This window comes from Eulemur rufifrons, chromosome 30 (genome assembly GCF_041146395.1).
Source record: "Eulemur rufifrons isolate Redbay chromosome 30, OSU_ERuf_1, whole genome shotgun sequence".
Classification (NCBI taxonomy): Eukaryota; Metazoa; Chordata; class Mammalia; order Primates; family Lemuridae; genus Eulemur; species Eulemur rufifrons.
The window spans coordinates 91,407,815-91,430,667 of record NC_091012.1 but is presented as its reverse complement, the minus strand read 5'-3'; the positions used below and the strand labels follow the sequence as shown (position 1 = coordinate 91,430,667).

General features: G+C 42.6%; 1 protein-coding gene across 1 annotated transcript; it reads right to left on the bottom strand.

Moving 5' to 3' along the window:
* Window positions 1-8,405: 8,405 nt before the first annotated feature.
* SLC7A3 (solute carrier family 7 member 3) lies at window positions 8,406-12,569 on the bottom strand. The gene is made up of 11 exons (XM_069464261.1): window positions 12,200-12,569; window positions 11,729-11,887; window positions 11,335-11,515; window positions 11,036-11,148; window positions 10,687-10,909; window positions 10,383-10,522; window positions 10,180-10,282; window positions 9,445-9,611; window positions 9,094-9,260; window positions 8,662-8,770; window positions 8,406-8,524 (listed from the first exon to the last, which is right to left on the bottom strand). Exons 1-11 carry the CDS (start codon window positions 12,567-12,569, stop codon window positions 8,406-8,408), a joined length of 1,851 nt encoding a protein of 616 aa, XP_069320362.1.
* Window positions 12,570-22,853: the final 10,284 nt, after the last annotated feature.

The following is a 22,853-nucleotide window of genomic DNA, read 5'->3' as shown; positions in this document are numbered from 1 at the left end:
TGGCACTATAAGCAAGGTTGAAAGACAAACCACAGGCTAGAAAAAGATTTTTCAACATGTAACAGATAAAGAGTTAACATCTCTAATATAAAAAGAGCTTTTCAAATCAAAACGAAAAAGACAAATACTCTAGTAAATAAATGGTCAAAGGACATGGTAAGATAATTTACACAGGAAGAAATATAGCCAGTCAACATATAAAAAGATATTCAACCTCACCAGTAATCACAGAAATGCAAATTAAAGCAAGGTAAATTTTTCATCTATCAGATTGGCAAAGGTTAAAAAGATTAACAAAACCTCAAATTTGGCAAGATATACAAAACAAGCACCCGTGCACTGTTGGTAGGAGCATAAATTATTGCAAATTTTCTGGAAGAAAGGCAGTTTGGCAAATATGTATCAAAATCTTAAATGTATGTACCCTGTCACCAAGAATTCCCCTTTTAGTAATTTTCCAAAAGAAGAAACTGGAAAAGCTACATTAACAGAAACATTCACTGAAACATTGTAAACCACTTAAATGTTCACCAGTAGTGGACTAGTTAGTTATACAATTTATGGTACCATTTATTGAAACACTTTAAAAACTTTATTGTGAAAACAATCTGTAGTTATAAGACTAGGGAAATGCCTATATCCTACTGTTGAGTTTTAAAAAGAAAAAAGTTTACAAAGAAGATATACACTTAGGTAAAATTATATGCATATTTGAAAAAAACATGTCTGGAAAAATATTTACCAAAATGTCAACAATGTTTATCTTTGAGTGGTGGGATTTGGGAGAATTTTCACTGTCTTTATATTTTTCAGTATTTTTGAATATTCTACAATGAACATATACTTTTATCATTAGGGGGCAAAAGAGATGCTGTTTTCACTTTTAAAAATCTACAGGAAAATGAGGGAGTTTTTATCTGATGGGCATGTATTTTCTCAACAAAGTATGAGGCAAAGTCAACAGCAGAGAGTAGGAGAGAGAGATTTGAAGAATGTGAATAAGGTAAGAAAGAGTTGTTTCAGAGAGCAGGGGAATTGAGAGAAAAGAAGGATTTTCAGTCATGTTGAGGGCTGATGATCTTTAACCTGTCCAGTTGTGTGATTGCCTCCAACAATCCTGAACTGCACAGGTTAAAGTATGAAGAAGATGAATGTTTGGGTTCCTCCAGGGGATGAGTTGGAGGGAAACTCTGGAGTATTGCCTAGGAAGTTGAAGGTATTTATTTGCAAAACAGTGATAATGATAATACATTCAAGAATTTAAGTGGGAAAGGGAGCAAGCAAAGATTTGAGGAGACTGAGAAAAAGAGAGAAGTGTGTTTGGGAAGGGGGGCGGTCAGTGAATTGGAGGCTTCATAAAATCAAAGAATTGTTGTAGTGCAGTTATTTGAGCCAGTGAGCTGGGAAAGCTTGGGAAGTTGTAGACAGAGAATTTGATGTTTGGTTTAAGTTTTATTTTATTTTTAATTGACAAATAATAATTGTATATATTTATGGCATACAATGTGAGGTTTCAATACGTGTATACATTGTGGACTGATCAGAGTAATCAGCATATCTGTCACCTCAAATATTTATCATTTATTTGTGATGAGAACATTTAAAATCCTCTCTTAGCTATTAGTATTTTGAAATATACATCATTATTGATGATAGTCACCTTGCTGTGCAATAGAACACCAGCACTTAATTCCTTCTATATAACTGTAACTTTGTACCCAATGAGCAACATCTCCCCTTTCACCAACCACCTGCCCACTCCTCTCAGCCTCTGGTAACCACCATTCTACTCTCTATGAGTTTGACTTTTTTAGATTCCACATATAAGTGAGATCATACAGTATTTGTCTCTCTGTGCCTGACTTATTTCACTTAACATAATGTCCTTTGGGTTTATCCATGTCATAGCAAATGACAGGATTTCCTAAATGTAAGGCTGAATGGGATTCCACTGTGTATATATACAACATGTTTAAAATCCTTTCATCCATTGATGGACACTGAGGTTGTTTCCATGTGTTGGCTATTGTGAGTAATACTACAAGGAACATAGGATTGCAGACATCTCTTCAGCATACTGATTTCAATTGCTTTGGGTGTATACCCAGTAGTGGGATTTCTGGATCATATGGTAATTCTATTTTTAGTGTTTCGAGGAGCCTCTGTACTATTTTCCAAAATGGCTGTACTAATTTGCAATACCACCAGCACTGTATAAGGATTCCCTTTTCTGTACATCCTCACCAATGCTTATCTTTCATCTTTTTCATAGCAGCCAATCTAACAGGAGTGAGGTAATATCTCATTGTGGTTTTAATTTGCATTTCTCTGATGATTAAAAATGTTGAGCAGGCCGGGCGCGGTGGCTCACGCCTGTAATCCTAGCACTCTGGGAGGCCGAGGCGGGTGGATCGCTCTAGGTCAGGAGTTCGAGACCAGCCTGAGCAAGAGTGAGACCCTGTCTCTACTAAAAATAGAAAGAAATTATATGGACAACTAAAAATCTATATAGAAAAAATTAGCCGGGCATAGTGGCGCATGCCTGTAGTCCCAGCTACTCGGGAGGCTGAGGCAGTAGGATCGCTTAAGCCCAGGAGTCTGAGGTTGCTGTGAGCTAAAGCTGACGCCACGGCACTCACTCTGGCCTGGGCAACAAAGTGAGACTCTGTCTCAACAAAAAAAAAAAAAAAAAAAAAAAAAAAAAAAAAAAAAATGTTGAGCATTTTTTCATACATCTATTGGCTATTTGTATGTCTTCTTTTGAGAAATATCTATTCAAGTCCTTTGCCCATTTTTAATGGAGTTGTTTATTTTCTCATTAGTGAGTAGCTCAAGTTCCTTGTATATTTTGGATATTAACCCCTTATCAGATGTATAGTTTGCAAATATTTTCTCCCATTCTGTAGGTTGTCTCTTCACTCTGTGGATTGTTTCCTTTGCTATGCAGAAGCTTTTTAGTTTGACATAATTCCTTTTGTCTATTTTTGCTTTGGTTGCCCATGCTTTTGGGGTCATATCCAAAAAATCATTGCCCAGATCAAGGCTAATGGAGCTTTTTCCCTGTGTTTTCTTCTGGTAGTTTTACACTTTCAGGTCTGTTTAAGCCTTTAATCCATTTTGAGTTGATTTTTGTATATGGTGTGAGATAAGGGCTCAGTTTCATTCCTCTGCATGTGGCTATCCAGTTTTCTCAACACCATTTGCTGAAGAGATAGTCCTTTCCCCATTGTGTGTTCTTCGTACATTTGTTGGAAATCAATTGACCATAGGTGTGTTCATTTATTTTGGGTTCTCTAGGCTATCCCATTGGTTGATGTGTCTGTTTTTATGCCAGTGCCATGCTGTTTTGATTACTGATATAGTTTAGATGTTTGTCCCCTCCAAACCTCATGTTGAAGTTTGATCCCCAGTATTGGAGATGGGGCCTAATGGGCGGTGTTTGGGTCATAGGGGTGGCTCCCTCATGAATAGATTAATGCCCTACCTCGGAAAGGGGCAATGAGTTCTCATTCTATTCTTTCTGATAGAGCTGGTTGTGTTAAAAAAAAAAAAAAAAAAAAAAACAGCCTGATACTCCCCGCCTCACTCTCTCTTGCTTCTTCTCTTGCCATGATCTCCACATATGCTGTCTCCCCTTCACCTTCCTTCAGGTGTGGAAGCAGCCTGAGGCTTTCACCAGATAGTCAATCTTGAAATTTTCCAGGCATCAGAATTGTGACCCAAATAAACCTTTTTTTCTTTATAAATTACCCAGTCTCCGGTATTCCATTATAGCAACACAAAACAGACTCAGACAATTACTATAGCTTTGTAATATATTTTGAAATATAGTACTGCGATGCCTCCAGCTTTGTTCTTTTGGTCAGGATTACTTTGGCTATTTGGAATCTTTTATGGAGAACTTGATGTTTGAATTAGTAATTTTAGAGGCTACATTCTGACAAGATCTAGGATATGAGTATGTAAGTAGGTAGAGCTGAGGCAGAATTCTTTGAACCAGATCACAGAGCCACTTCACATATTTTAACAATCAACCACACACTTCTTGCCCTTCAGTTGCAGGCCCTGGAATTAATGGCCTTCAAGAGTCTCACTGGAACCTAGCTTTCCTGCCTTTTTTTTCCACTCTGCTCCTTCAAAATCCTAGGCTCTGGGCAAGTTGAATTATAAGCTTTCCCATCTTTTTGCCTTTGTGCACAACGTTCCTTCTTCCCGGAATGCTCTCACCTCAATTTGTGAAATTTTACCTACTCTTTAAGCCTCAGCTTAAAAGCCTTGACTTCCACGAAGGCTTCCCAGAACTCCCTACCAGAACTTTCTCATGTGGCTTCTCACGGTACTTCATACATACCTCTCTTGGGACACTTATTATTTCCTATTTCGCATCTTTTTTTTTTTTTAAGGCTAGTCAAGTGAAACAGTGGGAGTGGAGAAGGAACAAAGGAATTTGTAACTGGTTGTGATCAATCAGTTGTAAACACCACTGCACTTGGACCGGCTCTTTTTTTTTTTTTTTTTTTTTTTGAGACAGGGTCTCTCTCTCTCTCTCTCTCTGTCTCCCCCAGGCTAGAGTACAGTGGCATCATCATAGCTCATGGCAACCTCAAATTTCGGGGCTCAAGGGATCCTCCTGCCTCAGCCTCCTGAATAGCTGGAAGTAGAGTTGTGTACCACTACACCTGGCTAATATTTTCTATTTTTTGTAGAGATGAGGTCTTGCTCTTGCTCAGGCTGGTCTCGAACTCCTGGCCTCAAGTAATCCTCCCGCCTTTGCCTCCCAAAGTGCTAGGATTACAGGCATGAGCCAGGATGCCCCACTCCTACTTAGCATCTTTGTACTTTGTTTGGGTCAGTTTTATCTCTGTGTCCTTGAGGAGGTTAAGATTAGACCATGCCTAAAGCAATTTTCTACCCCATCTTAAAGGATAGTGCCTGACTATTCACTGTGCAAACTGTATGAATGTTTCCAAAGTATTTTAGGTGCTGCATAGCCAAACATTTTTTAGTAGTTGGATATTTATTAATATTTTAATGTGTATTAGAAAAATACTTTGTTTTCTATTTAGGATAATGATAAAATGTTTTCATTTAACAATAAGCATATTTAAGCTTTAAAAAAGTGAGTAGTTTATTTTTAAAAAATAGTACAGGAATCACACATAGAGAAAAATTCATAAAGGTTATAGTCAGATGTCTAAAGTCTGGAAAACACTGCACTGAATGAAAAGACTAAAAAACCAAACCACAGAACCACTTCCTCCTTCACAAGTGGCTTGTTTAAACAGCAGTACTAGGATTTATTAGTTCTCTCTATTGACAATCTTAAGTAAGTGCAAGAATTGCCCATCTTTTAAAAAATCAAAACTCTCCCTCAACTTCCTCCAGCTACTGCCTGAAATGCTAGCCTACAGCCCCTTGCGTGTACTTCCTCACCCTCCACTCAACCCACTGCAACATGTCTTCCAAACCTACTGCCTGATTCTCAAAATGAAAACTGACAAAACCAATGAAACCCATTCTGTCCTTATCTTATTTAACTTGGTTCTTTAGGCAGCATTTGGTATTGTTGACTTGGGGCATTGCCTATTCATTGTTCCTGAAAAGTTTTTTCTTCCCTAGACTTTCACACCACTCTCCTGTCTTTTCAGTCATTCCTTCTCCACCTCCTTCACCAAGTCTTCCTCCTCTGTCTATACCTTAAATGTTAGTGTTACTCTATTCTTTTACTATTATGATCATTATAAAAGGAAGGAAAAAAAGTAATGTTTGCACTTGGTAAAAAATTGAAAAAGGGCCGGGCGTGGTGGCTCACGCCTGTAATCCTAGCTCTCTAGGAGGCCGAGGCGGGCGATCGTTTGAGCTCAGGAGTTTGAGATCAGCCTGCTCAAGAGCGAGACCCCGTCTCTACTAAAAAATAGAAAGAAATTAACCAGACAACTAAAAATATATATAAAAAATTAGCCAGGCATGGTGGTGCATGCCTGTAGTCCCAGCTACTCGGGAGGCTGAGGCAGAAGGATTGCTTGAGCCCAAGAGTTTGAGGTTGCTGTGAGCCAGGCTGACGCCATGGCACTCTAGCCCGGGCAACAGAGTGAGACTCTGTCTCAAAAAAAAATTGAAAAAGTACAGAAGGGAAACCATAGGTAACAATTTCTTGTATATTTTTCCTGAAAAAAAGAATTTATAAATACATTCTCCTTTGTTCTCACACAAATATTCTATACCTTGGGATTTCATTTCATTTTGTTTTTACTTAACAGAGTGTCTTGAAGATCTTTCATATTACTTATTGGCACATATAAGTCTATCTTATTTTTTTAATGGCTGCAAAAGTATTCCACTGAATTAATATATTGCAACTTATTTAACTAGTTCCTTGCTGATGCACATTAGATAGCTTCCAAGTTTTATGCTGTTAATGTCACAGTAAACATCTCTACACATACGTAAATTTTAAAAATTCCTATAAGTAGAATTGTAAACTGAAAAGGAATGTGATTTTAATTCTAATTACATTGCCCTTCACAAAAGTTACGAGAATGTATACCTCCATCATGCATGAAACTGCCTGTTTATCCTCACTTTTGCCAATGCCTAGTTGTTTAGATTTGTTTTGCTCCTCTGTAAGGTAAGAACTAAGATCTCACAGTTGTTTTGATTTGCATTTCTTTAATGAGTGAAGTTGAGCATCTTTTATATTTGTTGTTTTATATTTTTTCTGAAAACTATTTACATCCTTTAATCATTTTTCTATCAGGTTGTTCATCTCTTATTCATTTGTAAGAGCTATTCATATATAAAGGAAATTATATAATTTTTGCTGCAAAAATTTATTTTGTCCCAAGGCAATCTTTAACCCCACACAGCTTCTATCACATAATACATGTCCTCTGAGTTGTTGACCCCTAAATCTAACTTAATGAGATTTTATGCAGAGTAACTAGAATATAATAAATACTCAATGGTTGCTATTATGTCCCTAATCTAGCTTTCCCCCGCCCTTTTCCAAGCCATACTCCTTGCTGCTGCCACACTAACAAATCCAACCATCCCCTTGCTTGGAATCCTTCAATGACTCCCCACACCTTCTCTCCACACACACACCATTTATAAGATAACAACTCAATTCCTTGGTAGGGTATTCACAGCCATGCATATGGTCTCTTCTCTCACCACAGCCCCATAATGTGACCACCCTCCAGCCACATTAAACTGTATGCCACACCCCAAATAGTCTGATTTTTCATCCTTGCATGGTTTCCTGCACACTGTTCACTGATAGTCAAACCCTCCCCTCAGTCCACTTCATAATCATGTACTGCAGACTCAGGTAAACCATATCCTTCTTTCTGTTTCCACAGCACTCAGTACTGTCCTGGTACAAATCATATTGTAGTCATGTTTACCTGCCTGTCTCCCCCACTTGAGTGTGACTTCCTTGAGGGGAGGAACTATGTTTTATTCATGTTTGTATCCCCAGCACCTAGCACAGGGCCTAGCATTTTATAGGAACTTCATGTATATAATTTGTTGTTTGTTGAATAAATGAATGAATGAATAGTTCTTGGTCTGAGCAGGGCTCTGACCTCTGCCCTCTGTTCCCTTACTACTTCTATAGCAATCAATATCCATATATATATACAATCCTTTACCAAACTCCCTGTCTACAGTAGCAGGGCCAAACACCCCAGCCAAAATTTCTGTTGCCCAGGTAGTCACGGAAGTCTGGGACTGGTCCAACTGGAAGGGGTGGAACAGAAGACAGTGGTCTCAGTGTAGGCCTGAACCAATGCCAGTGTTGAGATCAGAGTCCACCCCTAAATCCCAGAGACAAGTATTGCCATCTACTTATCAAGAAACTAACTTTTAGTGTAGTGAGGGGAAAACATATCTCAAGATCATTCCTTTAAGTGTGACTAGACTTGATGGCTACTTATACCACCCTCCTCCAACCCTGATTCAACAAGAAGCACACACAGGCACAACAGGTACTTTTGTGGTAACAGGAGAAAAAACAAGATACTTCTTTGAAGCTCTCCCCCCTCAAAAAACAGGACAGTTTCTTTTTTTTAAACTTTATTTTAATAATTTTTAAAAGCCAGTAAGCAGCTACAGAGACCATTTAAGAGTAGGCAAGTAAAAAATAAAGTGGGGGGGGGCAAGGGCAATATATGTAACCTAAACTTTTGTACCCCCACAATATGCTGAAATAAGAATAAAAAAAATTAAAAAAATTAAAATAAAGTAGACAAGAAACAGCAAAGACATATCCTTCACTCCACAATAAATAGAGCGCTATTAGTATCCCTCACCAACAATCACATGGGAAGGCTACCTCCACCTGGGATCAAGAGTGGTCTCCGTTATTTTGGGGGGGGACCAGACGGCATTCAGGTGTGATGTCGTCAAACTGAGTGGGCACAGAGGTTGTCTACAGTTTTAGCCCTAGTCATGGGCCGGAGTTGGTCATTCTTAACCTCTTCCAGGCTGTGCTGGATCCCATAGCCGAAGTAGATAGCAAACCCTAGTGGGGAAAGGTAGCTGGTGAGGTGAGGAAGTAGTGGCTTGCAAAGGCTTAACAGGTCTCCTACTTGAGACCAAGAGGGAAAGGAGTTGGGCTAGCACACCTAAGAGGCTTACACTTCCCAAGTAGATACCTACCAATCAGCATCCAGACCCCAAATCGAGCCCAGGTACCAGCTGTCATCTGCATCATAAGGTAAATATTCACAAAGATGCTCATTAGTGGGAGGAGAGGCAAAGCAGGCACCTGAAAATAAAGTAAAATCTTTGTACATACCACAGGGTGACTGAGAAAGAGATCACTACCCTATATAGGACAGAAGAGGGAGCGTCTGTATTTCAGTGGCCACTCATTTAGCACACCTCATATGGGGCTCCAAGAATACAGCAAGCTCAGGGAAATGGAACTGGAAAGGAACTAAAGAGGGTCAGAAAGGAAGTCTTTGGCCCCGGTGCCACCTATGTCCTATCTCCAATTAAAGAATATTTATAAGCTTTATTAGACCTCAAGGTATCTGGAGCCTATTCTCCCAAGACGGGTTGATGAGGGGAAAGAAAGGGGTCATTTACCTTAAAGTGAAGGGGAGTGGAGCTCTGTGGCTGTCTCCAGATGATTCCAGTGATTCCAGTAATGAGCATGAGGAGGAGCACAACCACTGCAATCCACACTGGGTCTCCAGAAACCAATGGAATTGGCCACTGGGCCAGCACCAGGCAAAGAACAGTCAGCAGTAGAGCTTCAAAAGTCAAGTTCAGATACATCAAAACTAACTCTTGAGGCCAACATGCTAAGATGTTAGGCACCCGATCCCAAGGAGGGTCACCCTCACTGTAGTACTTCCCCAGCCCACCAAATACCGTGTACTTCCACCCCATCATGCTGACCTCAGAGCCACCCCAGATAAAAATTCCACTGCTCACCAAGCAGCGCAGAACAAACATAGACAACTCGGCCAGAGAGTGGAGTGGGGACAGAGTTGAGCGGGCAAAATAGTCCTTGTAGGGTCAGCTTCTCTGCTTCAGGTATCATCTCCTCCTGCAACTCCACTTCATCTTCCTCAGTCTTCATCTCCTGATCAGGCTGATACCTAAGGCAAGAATAAGGAGGCAGTATTAAGAACAACCCTTGGCAGGGTGTGGTGGCTCATGCCTGTAATCCTAGCACTCTGGGAGGCCGAGGTGGGAAGATCACTCAAGGTCAGGAGTTTGAGACCAGCCTGAGCAAGAGCAAGACTCCGTCTCTACTAAAAATAGAAAGAAATTAGCCAGACAACAAAAATATATAGAAAAAATTAGCTGGACATGGTGGTACACGCCTGTAGTCCCAGCCACTAGGAAGGCTGAGGCAAAAGGATTGCTTGAGCCCAGGAGTTTGAGGTTGCTGTGAGCTAGATTGACACCACGGCACTCTAGCCTGGGCAACAGAGCGAGACTCTGTCTCAAAAAAAAAAAAAAAAACCCTGCCATCTTCTCCCAGGCAACCTAACCTTCTTCATCACCATTAAGGGTAGAAGCTTTTTTTGGCAGGAAGGGATACCAAAATTCCTCAAGGAAAGTCAGGATGATGAAGGCAGGGGGAAGGAGGAGCAGATCCCCCTCATTCCTCATCCAAAACTAAAAACCCCAATCACAGTATGCAGAGGAAGGGAGTCTCACCTGAGGATGAGAACACATATGGACACCAGGGAATAAGCAAGCAGGGTCCCAATTGACATAAGGTCCACAAGATCAGTGAGTTCAAAGAGGAATGCCATGAATGCTGAAATTGATGAGCAGAAAAACACGAAATAAGAAAAAGGAATAGCAAAATTAAAGGAGTTGGTGAAACAACTAGGGGAAGGGGAAAGAAGATTTCTCACCTGCAATAATGCCAGAGACCACAGTGGCCATGATGGGAGTGTGTGTGATGGGGTGGACTCGGGCAAGGACATGGAACAGGAGGCCGTCCTCTGCCATTGCGTAGATCACCCGAGGCATGGGGAACATAGAGCCCAAGAGGCTGGAAAGGAGAATGCCCAGAGTGGCTGGCATCTCTCTTCCCAAGCCTACGTGTTTAAGGAATCTCCACCTTCACCTCACAGCCCTTTCAAGGGGTATTCTCTGGTACTGAATGCTATAACCCGAGACTCCGACAGCAAAGGAGAACAGACATTTGACACTGACCTGGTAGAAAGAGCACAGAGGGAGCCAATAGCCACAACATAGTGGGCAGGAGTCCATCCAGTATAGAGAAATGCCTCAGGCAAAGGGCTCTCAGGCTGAAGACGGTAGTAAGGCATCATGAGGGTGAGTGCCGAAGAGACCCCAAAATACGCCAAAAAGCAGACTAACAGTGACATCACAATGCCCAGAGGGATGGAATGCTGGGGATTCCGAGCCTCTTCCCCTGCAGGAAGGGGCACAAAGTTCTGTGTCAGGGAAGCAGGCCCACTCCTCTACCACCACCCTCAATCTGCATGCAGCCTGAGCACACCCTGTGCCCAAGCCCCAGACAGAATGGAATGACTGTTACCAGTGGTAGCAATACAGTCGAAACCAACAAATGCATAGAAACAGGTAGCTGCTCCACGGAGAATCCCCTGGAAGCCGAAAGGCACAAATCCTCCAGAACCTAGAAGGCCCAAGCTACAGTGAAAGAAGAGATGGAGAAGGTAAGGGTGTGTCCAGCCAACTCTGCACCTTTTCTCTGATGCCAAACTTCAAGGCCCAGCCTCCCATTCTTCCCCATCCCCATCCAGAATCCTTCAGCATAGATCCCCCTCTTCCCCATGGCATTCCCAGCTCTGCAGTTCCTAAGAGTGACTCTCTAACCTATAGCTGTCATTAGTGAATCCAGCCATGGCCAATTTGTAGTCCTCTTCTGTGAGGTTCCAGTTGTGCAGGTCCCCCTTAATGAAGCCAGCGACGATGATAAAACCAAGAACCAAAAGGTTCACCGCTGTGAACACTTTGGTAACCAGGGCCGACTCACTAGCCCCCAGAGCCAGCAATCCTGTGGGAGAAATGCATTCAGGACACTGAGAAAGAAAGCTCTCAGTCTAAACTTTGTTCCCTGCCTCTATGTTCCTTCCCGGTTTCACTTCTTCCCCACCATTATCACCTTCATTAAGCCCTTCTCACGCCCAACCCCCATCCTCATTCCTGGCCCCAGGGCCTAGCCCCGCCTAACCCCACCCCCATCTTTATACCCTGCCCCTCGCCTCACCAGTGAGCAGCAGCACAAGGCCCAGAGCAAAGAAGTCTGGATATTTTGCTAGGACATTGGGCACATGCAGTGAGACGGTACTTTGAAGAATCTGAGAGATGTAGTTGCCAATCAAGCTGTCAAAAGCAGAGCTCCAGGCCCGGGCCACACTGGCTGTACCTGGCGCAGCAGAGGAAGAAACATGGGGTCAAGTTCTCTCCCTCCACCTCCCCACACCAGTCACAAACATTTTCGCCTATTCTTATTTTTTAAAAACCAAAACCATTCACTTAATTAAGGAAACCAGGACATAGATGAGCAGAATGAAGAATTTCTCCACACCTTCAACCCTCCCAGACCCCCACCAAGCACACACATTTACGGGTATTGAGGTCCTTTGAATAAAGCATATCGACCTCACATTCCACCCAGATTCCTGACCCAAAGCCCCTTCACTGGCTGTGCAGTTCCCCCCTTGCCCCACCATCTCACCGATGACATAGGAGAGGATGAGGGTCCAGCCAGTGGTGAAGGCCCAGAGTTCACCCACTGTAACATAGCTGTAGAGATATGCCGAACCAGAACGGGGAACCCGGGCACCAAACTCCGCATAGCACAGCCCAGCCAACACAGAAGACAGGGCAGCCACCAAAAAGCAGATCACAATGGATGGTCCTGCTTTATCTTTGGCCACCTCACCAGCCAGGACATACACGCCTGCACCCAATGTGCTGCCCACACCCAGGGCCACTAAATCCAGAGTGCTCAGGCATCTGGCAAGGCGAGTCTCAGCCATGCCTGGCTCCAGTGTACGTCTGCGTACCAGCTTTTGACCAAATCTGCGAAGTGCCTGCCACAGCATTCTAGCTGGAATTGAAGAGGATGCTAGGATCTGGTGAAAAACAAGACAAATGCCCTTCAATAGGGCTCATTATCCCTAAGCTCTAAAAGTGAATTACAAGACCCACTCCACCAAGCAAAACTATGGGGGAGCGGGGAGGGGGGGCGGCTATCAAAGGGACAAAGGCAAGTCATTTTACCTCTAACCTCAGTTTCTTCAGACACAAGTAGGAATTATAATATCTCACAAGGTTTTTGGAAGGACTAATTTGAGAAAAGGCATGTGAAAGGCCCTTAAAGTACAGTGGCCAGCACCTAGTAAGTGCTCAACCAATATTAGGTCTTTTCTTTCTGTGGTCAGGAAACGTTAGGTTTTATCCTAGATCCCAACCCAGGAACCCTGAAACCTAATGTGTCTGTTCCCTGGCCTGTGGCTACTTGGGAATTAAACAGAACTCAACCCAGGTGCTCGCCCCCCAGGCTTCAAACAGACATGGCCCCCAGACAGTCCAGAGGGAGAGGGGACGGACCTTGGCCGAGGATCAAAAGTGAGCATCGATACAATTCCATCCCTCCTCTCCAAGCCCACACCGCTTAACTAGAGCTGCCTGTACCCAGGGGAGTAAGCAAATGTTTCCCCACTTCCTCCCGCCCTGCTAGGCTGACCTGCAAGCATCAACAGTGAGGCGGGGCTTCGACATCTTAAGATTAGGAGACGCACCCCGAGAGGGGCCTCAGGGCAGCCGGGGATTGCTTGCACCCTCCTCTCCGCAGAGGGGAGAGGTTCCGCCCGAAGCCCCCCGACTCAGCTCCCAGATTTTTATACCCTCATCTAGAAACGCTCTGGGACTGGGGTGGAGATGGGCGCCCTGGCTCCCGGGGCGGGGGTCTCGCCAGCAACAGGTCACGGCTGCGTAGATGCAACTGCATGCTATGGTTGCCAGAGAATCCTAGGTACGCCCGGACCCTCGCTGTCCCCCCTCCGACACACGTGTCGGCCCCGAATGCTTACCAGAGAGCTGTGGCAAGCCTAGAGAGCGGAGAGCCTCGGATCGGGCTCGGTGAGGCTGAGTTAAGCCGAGTTGGGTCGGGGCTGCCGAGTTCGGCTGCTCAGGCTCCAAAGCTGCGGCTCGGGGTCGTTGCGCGCCAAGCGCCCCTTATATACACAGGGAGGAGGAGCCGGTAACGTCATGGGATCCCACCCCCATTCCACCTCCCTACACACAATACGCACAGCACACACACTCCTCGGCTTTGCAAAAGGGGTTGCGTGGAGCCTTAGGCGGCTTCCCACCCATAACAGCAAGCCTGGCGTGGCAGAGAGCGAGAAAAGGGGAGGGCAGCCTTTTCCCATTTGCCTCGCTGGCCGTCAGAGCAGGACAATAAGAGGCATTTTCTTCCTCTGTGCCCTGGTAGTCAGAATCAGTGATTCTGGGCGGGAATGGGGTTCGGGCAGGGGGATGGTATGGGGTGTATTTAGCGGGGAATAGGGTGCGTGTGTGGCGGGGGTGGGGGGGGCGGGAAACAATAGGGGAAACAGTATGAGGAGTCTCCACCTCACTCTCCCTCAGTATTCCTTAGCTTTCTTGTCTACACATCTGACTCCGACCTCTCAGCTCTCATCCTCAACTGTGGGTATTTCTAATGCAGGCAGCAAGAGAATGGGAGATGGTTTCAAACCACCTGTATACAGATAATGAATCCTATCTAGATTTCTAGGCCCCAGTCTATCCTTAATGTATCTCCAGCTGCCTATAAATATTAAACTATTAAATATGAAATTCTGACAACACTGAAATTCTGGAGAAAGAGCTTGTTTAATTCCATTTTACTGATGAGTAAGATGAGGCTCAGAGGCACGACTCGCCTATTATTGTTGACCACCTTACTGATTAAAATCTGGCTTGTTGGGCTTCAATGACTGCCTCCGGTAGGTCCCCCATCTCATTCAAATGCAGAAGAAGAGGAGTGTGGCTGCTAGCAAACCGAAACTGGAAGAGGGGCCTTTTAGGCCAGGGGTTACCGGGAAACAAAAGGAGCCAAAGAATCTAAGAATGATCACACTGGCTCAGATCCATAATCCATCTGGCTCAGTCAATTCTTACTCGTAAGGGAGCAGCGAAGGTGATAAAGGTGTGGTTCTCCTCCACCAAGACATCTTGGAGGTTAAGGATAGACTCAAATATCCTTGCTTCCTCTGATGATTCATTATGAATATGTCACCCATGAATATAAAATCTAAATCCTGTTTAAAGTAATTGGCATTTTCAGCTCCATTTAGACATTCATTAAGTATTTATTGAGAACTGACCACGTATAGTAGCTGTAAAGGACCCCCAGAAAGAAAAATTTTCAGCCTGCTCTCCGTAAATAAGGGCTGTTCCTTGAGGCAATGAAAAATTCCTTGGGTAACCTTTAACTGATTGTCTTAATCGTTTCAATCTGTATAACCACATTTTGTAGATGTAGTTAAATTTTACTAGGACCATTTAGGTTGCACAATCTATGAAAGAATGTACTTTGACTAAGATTAATGTTTTCTGCTTCTGTAAACTTGCTTGCTTAAAGATTGTTACCAACACAGGTGGTCCGAGGCTGGTCCCGGGCCCCCGCAACATGGAAAATGTGATATAACGCTATTCCAACCCTTGTGTTAGAAGTCATGTAGTCCTAGATCAAATTAATATAAAACCTCCTTGCTTTTTCGGCTTGAAACTGCTCCCTGTTCCTGTACTCTCTGCAGCACTGGAGTAGTCGCTGGCCAGCTAATAAAGACTCCTGAGTTTATTCAATTCAGTCTTTGATGGTTATTATCTCGCTCTCCCTACCATAACAGTAGCTAGTATAGCAATGAAGAGACTACAGAAAATCCATGCCCTCCTAGAGTTAATAACCTAATTAGGGAAAGAAAACACACACAATACAACTGGAACCTTATCATATAGGGGTTAGGAGTGCAGTGTTTGGAATTAAACCTAGGTTAAATTCACAGTTCAGCCACTGTGGCACTGAGCAAATTACCTAACATCTCTGAACTTCAGTTTCTGTGTATAATATACATATTTCACAGGGCTCTTGTGATACTTAGATGAAATTATGAAGTCAAGTCTTCCTTCCTGGCACATGGAAAGTATTCAGTAAATACTTGATGCATATTCAGAATATATTAGTATGTATGATAATGATTTGGTTGCTTAGATTTGGTAATTGATTGGATTGTGAGATTAATTATAAATCACGACATCACAGAGGTACAATCCAAATGCCATAAAATTCACCTTTTTTTTTTAAAGCTCTTGCTTTGTCACCCAGGCTGGAATGCAGTGGCCCAATCAAAACTCACTGTAGCTTTGAACTTCTGGGCTCAAGTGATCCTCCCATATCAGCCTCCCAAGTGGCTGGGACTCCAGGCATGGTGCCACCACATCTGGCTAATTTATTGTTGTTGTTATTATTATTCTATAAAGATGAGGTCTGGCCTTATGGCGCAGGCTGGTCTTGAACTCCTGGCCTCAAGCAGTCCTCTCACCTCAGCCTCCCAAGTCACTGGAATTACAGGCATAAGCCACTGCACCTGGCTTCATTCTTTTAAAGTATATAATTCAGTAAGGTTTAGTATAGTCACAGAGTTATGCATCCACCACTACAATCAATTTTAGAATATCTTCATCATCCAAAAAAGAAACCCTGTACCCACTCCCAGTCACTCCCCATTTCCTCCCAACCCCCTCACCCCAGCCCTAGGCAACCACAAATCTACTTTCAGCCTCTATAAATTTGCCTAGATGTCAGTTAAAGGATACAAAGTTTCAGTTATGCAGGATGAATAAGTTCTGGAGATCTAATGTACAGCATGGTGAGTACAGTTAATAATACTGTGTTATACTCAAGATAGATAATGATACTGTATATACTTGAAATTTGCTAAGAGTCCATCTCAGATTCGATGCATGTTGTGAGGCCTGTGTGGAGCCCAAAGGTACTACCAAGGCTTCCAGCAGGGTTGCAGTGAGTTCTGCTAGCTAGGCAAATGAGTTCCTGAAATTCCCCACAACGTGGGTGGCTTCGGGGCATCTATCACTTTGCAACTGCTAGGAATGCTTTCCGGAGGAAATTGATCCTTAGTTTGGGACTGTTTGCTACAGAAGTTTGATTGGCCAGGAACTTGAGTGACATTGACCTTATGGCACCTCAGCCAGGGGGGGAGCCAGGTAGACAAATGGAATCCTGTGTTGCTCCGAACCTTCCAAAAACAGAGCCTACAATCTGTGACCACCACAAGATATGCCCTGATGGCACCTGAAGTTTGATTCAGACGGGCATCTTCCCCGTCCCTGCCTGATTTCTTTTTGTTCCTGAGTCCACTCAAAACTCCATTCTCTGCAGTAAGGCTTGAGCTAAAGCGTTACCTCTGTTCTATAAAGTTCTGTACATAGTTCCTAAGTTTCTGCAGAGGGTGAAGAGAGTGATCTTTGCACCTGTCCTGAGGAATAACAATGGTGTCTTAACAAAAATTTAAATAAAGTCTGAACACAAAGACCAAAAAAAAAAAAGAGTCCATCTTAAATGTTCTCACCACATCAAAAAAAAAATGGTAATTATGTGAGGCAATGGATATGTTAATAGGCCTGATTGTGCTAATCATTTCACAATGTATACATATATCAAAACATCACGTTGTATACCTTAAATATATACAATTTTTATTTGACAACTCTACTTCAATAAAGCTGAAAAGAAAATAAATTTTAAAATGTAGTTCAGGTGAGGGGAAAAAAGAAAAAAATGACAATTTTGCACTCACCAAAGCAATAACTGATTCAGGCAAAGATAACCAATGGGTAATCCTTAATGTTGGGAAACAGAATATTCACATGATCTCAAAGTATCACCTCACAGATTGCATATTAATTATAAAGGGAAAGGTCCTGCATTAGTTTTCTATTTGTGTCATAACAAATTACTACAACTTTAGCAGCTTAAAACAGCACAAATTGGCTTACGCCTGTAATCCTAGCACTCTGGGAGGCCGAGGCGGGCAGATCTTTTGAGCTCAGGAGTTCGAGACCAGCCTGAGCAAGAGCGAGACCGCATCTCTACTAAAAATAGAAAGAAATTAGCCAAACAACTAAAATATATACAAAAAATTAGCCGGGTATAGTGGCACATGCCTGTAGTCCCAGCTACTCAGGAAGCTGAGGCAGGAGGATCGCTTGAGCCCAGGAGTTTGAGATTGCTGTGAGCTAGGCTGACACCACAGCACTCTAGCCCGGGCAACAGAGTGAGACTCTGTCTCAAAAAAAAAAAAGTTACAAAAAAAACAAAACAGAAATTTATTATCCTGTACTTTATGTAGGTCAGAAGTCTGGCACTGTGTGGTAAGAGTCTTTGCTCAGGGTCTCACTGGGCTAAAATCAATCAAGGTATCTTAGGTATGCATTGCTTTTTACATGCTCTGGGGAAGAATCTACTTTTAGGCTCATTCAAGTTGTTGGCAGAATTCACTTCCATGTAGTTGTAGGACTGGAGTCCCTGTTTCCTTGACTACACGGTCCTCTTCATCTTCAAGCCACTGTGTGTCAAATCCTTCTCCCGCTTTGAACCTCTCTGACTTCCCCTCTACTACTTGTAAGGGCTCATGTGATTACACTGAGCCCACCAGATAATCCAAGACAATATCCCTACCTAAAGTCCACTGACTGGTAACCTTAATTACCTCTCCAAAGTTCCTTTTTCCATGTAACAAAACATATTCATGGTGTGGCACCAGGGGGAGAAAGTCATGGCGGCCAAAATTCTGCCTACGAAAAAAATTCTGCCTCAAAAAAATAAAATTCCTCCCCATGCAGTGTGATATCCCCACTGTTAACAGTTGCTTTTGCTTTCTTCCAGATTCTGTGCTTATACAAGATAATACACATATTACAAAAACGTATATCCTTTTTAAAACACAAATATGACTATTTTTGTGCATACATATTCTTTTGCTCTTTTCTTTCTTTCTTTCTTTGGGACAGAGTCTCGCTCTGTTGCCTGGGCTAGAGTGCTGTGGCATCAGCCTAGCTGACAGCAACCTCAAACTCCTGGGCTCAAGCGATGGATGGTCCTGCCTCAGCCTCCCGAGTAGCTGGGACTACAGGCATGTGCCACCACACCAGGCTAATTTTTCTATTTTTAGTAGAGACAAGTTCTTGCTTTTGCTCAGGCTGATCTCAAACTCCTGAGCTCAAGTGATCCTCCCCCCTCAGCCTCCCAGAGTGCTAGGATTACAGGCATGAGCCACCGTGCCAGCCAGCTTTTCTTTTTTTCTTAAAAATGTATTTTGGACTACTTTCCAGATCAGTACTCGTAGACTTACTTCACGCTTTTTTTTTTTTAAGTCAAGGACAGTAGTGAGAAGGGGGCAAAGAGTAGAACAAGGAATTCAATCTGTAACTGACTGTGAAAAATCAGGTGAGATAACTACCTTTGGATCAGCCAACTTCTCTCTTTTGAATGGCTGTCTAGTGTTCCACAGTATGGATTGTGCATAATTTATTTAGCCCATCCTCTATTTATGCAAGTTCATGTGGTTTCCAGTTTCTTTTCCTGGCACAACATTTTAAATAATAGGTGCTTTATCATGTTTTAACATTTGTTAAAGCAAGACTTGCTCATTTTATAAAGTACTCCAAGCAGTTTATCTTTCAAAGTGAAACAATCATTTTACAATCAGTTCTGCTATAATAATGCTTGTTTTGAAAATGTGAATTTGTTCCAAGGCAATTGATATATCAGGCAATAATTGGAGCAGAATGCAAATTTCGCCTCTGCTTATGTGCAATGTGCAATTTCATCATCAGGGAATAATGGGCAAATGCAGAAAACTGTGTCCAGATAAACCAAGCCATGCAAGAATACACATAGTGAACACTTGCATACACTGCAGACATCTACCAGCTACATCAGTTCACCACGTGTTATGAGCCATACCCATCCGCATCTAGTGCTATAACTTCCTATCAGATTTCAGATAACCCTCCTTCCTCCACTTCATAATCACTCACAAGCTATAACCCTTCCATGCTACTTCCACAAGCAAACTTTAGGTCTTTTTCAAGTGAAAGTGGCATATTTATTGTAGTATTCATGTATTTCTTATCATTTAACATGTGAAAAAACTGATATTATTTTGATTAAGTTCCTATCTTTCATGTGTGTATCACTGATAAAGATTTTTAGTGTTGTGCCTCTAATCCCAACTTACTCATAAACTCTGTGGTTTTTATTGCACACTTTTGCACAGCTGAGTGATTTTTAGAAATGTATGTGTTGCCTTATAGCAGAACTTACTGTATTCCATGAAAAATTTTGATGGGGTTCCGAATGGGATCATAGTAAATTCATAAATTCATTTTAAGAGAACTAATATTCTTACATTGAGTTTTTCTATCCAAAAACAAAGGATGTCTTTTTATTAAAGTCATTTTATAATTCTCAGTTAAGTTTTATAGTTTTTCTTAGGTCATCTATTTCTCTCATTGAGCTTATTTTAAAATATGTATATATTAATATTTCTTACTGTCATGCATAGGGTATAGGATCTCTCTCTCTCTCTCTCTCGCTCTCTTTTTTGAGACAGGGTCTTGCTCTGTGGCCAAGGCTAGTGTGCAGTGGCATCAACGTAGCTCACTGCAACCTCAAATTCTTACGCTGGGCTCAAGCGATCCTCCCGCCTCGGCCTCTCAAAGTGCTAGGATTACAGGCATGAGCCACTGTGCCCAGCCAGGATCTCTTTATTTATTTATTTATTTATTGGAGACAGAGTCTCACTCTGTTGCCTGGGCTAGAGTGCTGTGGCATCAGCCTCGCTCACAGCAACCTCAAATTCCTAGGCTCAAGTAATCCTCCTGCCTCAGCCTCCCGAGTAGCTGGGACTACAAGCATGTGCCACCAGGCCCAGCTAATTTTTTGTATATATATTTTTTTTAGTTGTCCAGATAATTTCTTTCTATTTTTTAGTAGAGACAGTGTCTCACTCTTGCTCAGGCTGGTCTCGAACTCCTGACCTTGAGCGATCCTCCTGCCTCTGCCTCCCAGAGTGCTAGGATTATAGGCGTGAGCCACCGCGCCCGGCCCCAGGATCTCTTTTATTGTATTTTCTAGCTGGTTATTTATGGCATGCAAGGTTGCTACTGATTTTTGCATATTTTGCTTATCTGGAGAACACTTGGGCATACCACTGTATCATCTGCAAGTATTTTTGTCTCTTCTTTTCAAATATTGATTCCTCTTATTTCTGTTTCAAATCTTACTGCACTATCCAGAACACCCAAGACAATATTAAATAATAATGGCAATAACAGACATCCTTATTTTATTTTCAATTTAAAAGGGAGTAAGTGTGACTGTTGGTTTGGGAGTCTGTTTACCACATTAAAAAAAAGTCCTTCCATTTCTATTTTTTAAAGTTATTTTATCAGGAATGGGCATTTACAACACTGTTCCACATAAGATGTTTTCTTTTATTTTCAATTTTCTTTTTCTTGTTTGGCATTATGTTAAGCACAACTGAACCTTTCAAACCTTCAGGCTTTTGCCCATGCTGTTTCTTTTATCTGAAATGTGCTTCCCTTCCTAGCCTAAAAATGCCAACTCATATTTCAAGACTGTATTATACAGACGGTTTTTTTCTTTTTTTTAACCACAAGTGACAGAAATCCAACTCAAACTGGTATAAGCAAAAAAGGGACTATATGCTATAGTTTGGATGTTTGTCCCCTAAATCTCATTTTGAAATTTGATCCCCAATGTTGGAGATAGAGCCTAAAGGGAAGTGTTTTCTTCATGAAGGTAGATCCCTCATGAAGAGATTAATGCCCTCCCTCAGGGAGGGTTGTGAGTGAGTTCTCACTCTAAAGTTCCTGCAAAGAGATGATTGTTAAAAACAGCCTGGCACCTCCCCAGCCATTGCTTTCTCTCTTACCATATGATCTGTGCACACACTGGTGGCTCCCCTTTGCCTTTTGCCACTAGTAGAAGCAGCCTGAGGCCCTCACCAGACGCTCAGCCGTTTTTGTTTTTTGAGACAGAATCTTGCTCTTGTCCAGGCGGGAGTGCAGTGGCATGATCATAGCTCACTGCAATCTCCAACTCCTGAGCTCATGCAGTCCTCCTGTCTCAGCCTCCTGAATAGCTGGGATTACAGGCACACATCACCATGTCTGGCTAATTTTTATATTTTTTTTAAAGATGGAGGTCTCCTTATGTTGCTCAGGCTGGTCTAGAACTCCTGGCCTGAAGTGATCCTCCCGCCTTGGCCTACCAAAGTGCTGGGATTATAGGCGTGAGCCAACACACCCAACTCAGATATCCAATCTTGAACTTTTTCAGGCATCTGAATTGTGAGCCAAATAAACCTTTTTCTTTATAAATCAGCCAGCCTCACGTATTCCTTTATAATAACACTAAATGGACTAGGACAGGGCTCATATAACTGGGAAGTAAAGGAAAGATCTTACTTTAGGAACAAGGTTCAAACAATGTCACCAAGACTCCCTTTCTCTGGGTCCTTTTCCTCTCTGCTTATCACAGCTTGTGATGTATATGTGGTATATCCTTACAGCTTGTGATCCAAAAGACTCTCTAGACCCCGGCATCTTTGTCCATATGTCAAATTTCATATGATGACCCTGGCTGGCCCTGCTTGAGACCTGTGCCCAACCCAGGGTTTGGGATACCATGAATGGTCAAGCATGGGTCATGTGCCCACTTCTGCACTCAGGAGTAGAGTGGAACTCTTAAGAACAGTGCCAGTGGAACTATATGTGACAGAGAGGGGCAGGTCTCCACAGGTCAGGGCAGATAGATGTCTGCTGTCAGGGAGTGTATCTCTCTTTTTTCTCTTTCTGCCTCCTCACTACAGCTCTCTATTGAAACATCTGACTAATGACTTTGAGAGAAGGTACAGAGTATGTGTGGCTCAGCTCTTCCTTGTTCCCATTTTTTAAGCCATCCTGCCTTCAGAGAGGATGCATTCATTCTTATTTGCTCTCTGTGGGGGTGGCCTACCATGCTTAACTAGGTAAGTCTCTCTAATTTAGAGCAGAGATTATTTAAAAGGCTCACTTGACCATAGATCTAAAGCCATGTCCACCAACAGTTTTATCAGTAAGAATGCTGACATTTTGATCTCCATTCATTTGTTTCCTATGCCTTATTTCTCAATGGCTTCAAAACTATGAAGGGGAAAAATAGGGAATTATGTATGGACTCCTCAAAACCTTAGCATCCTGCCTCCCTGAAACCTTGTTATGACATCGACATA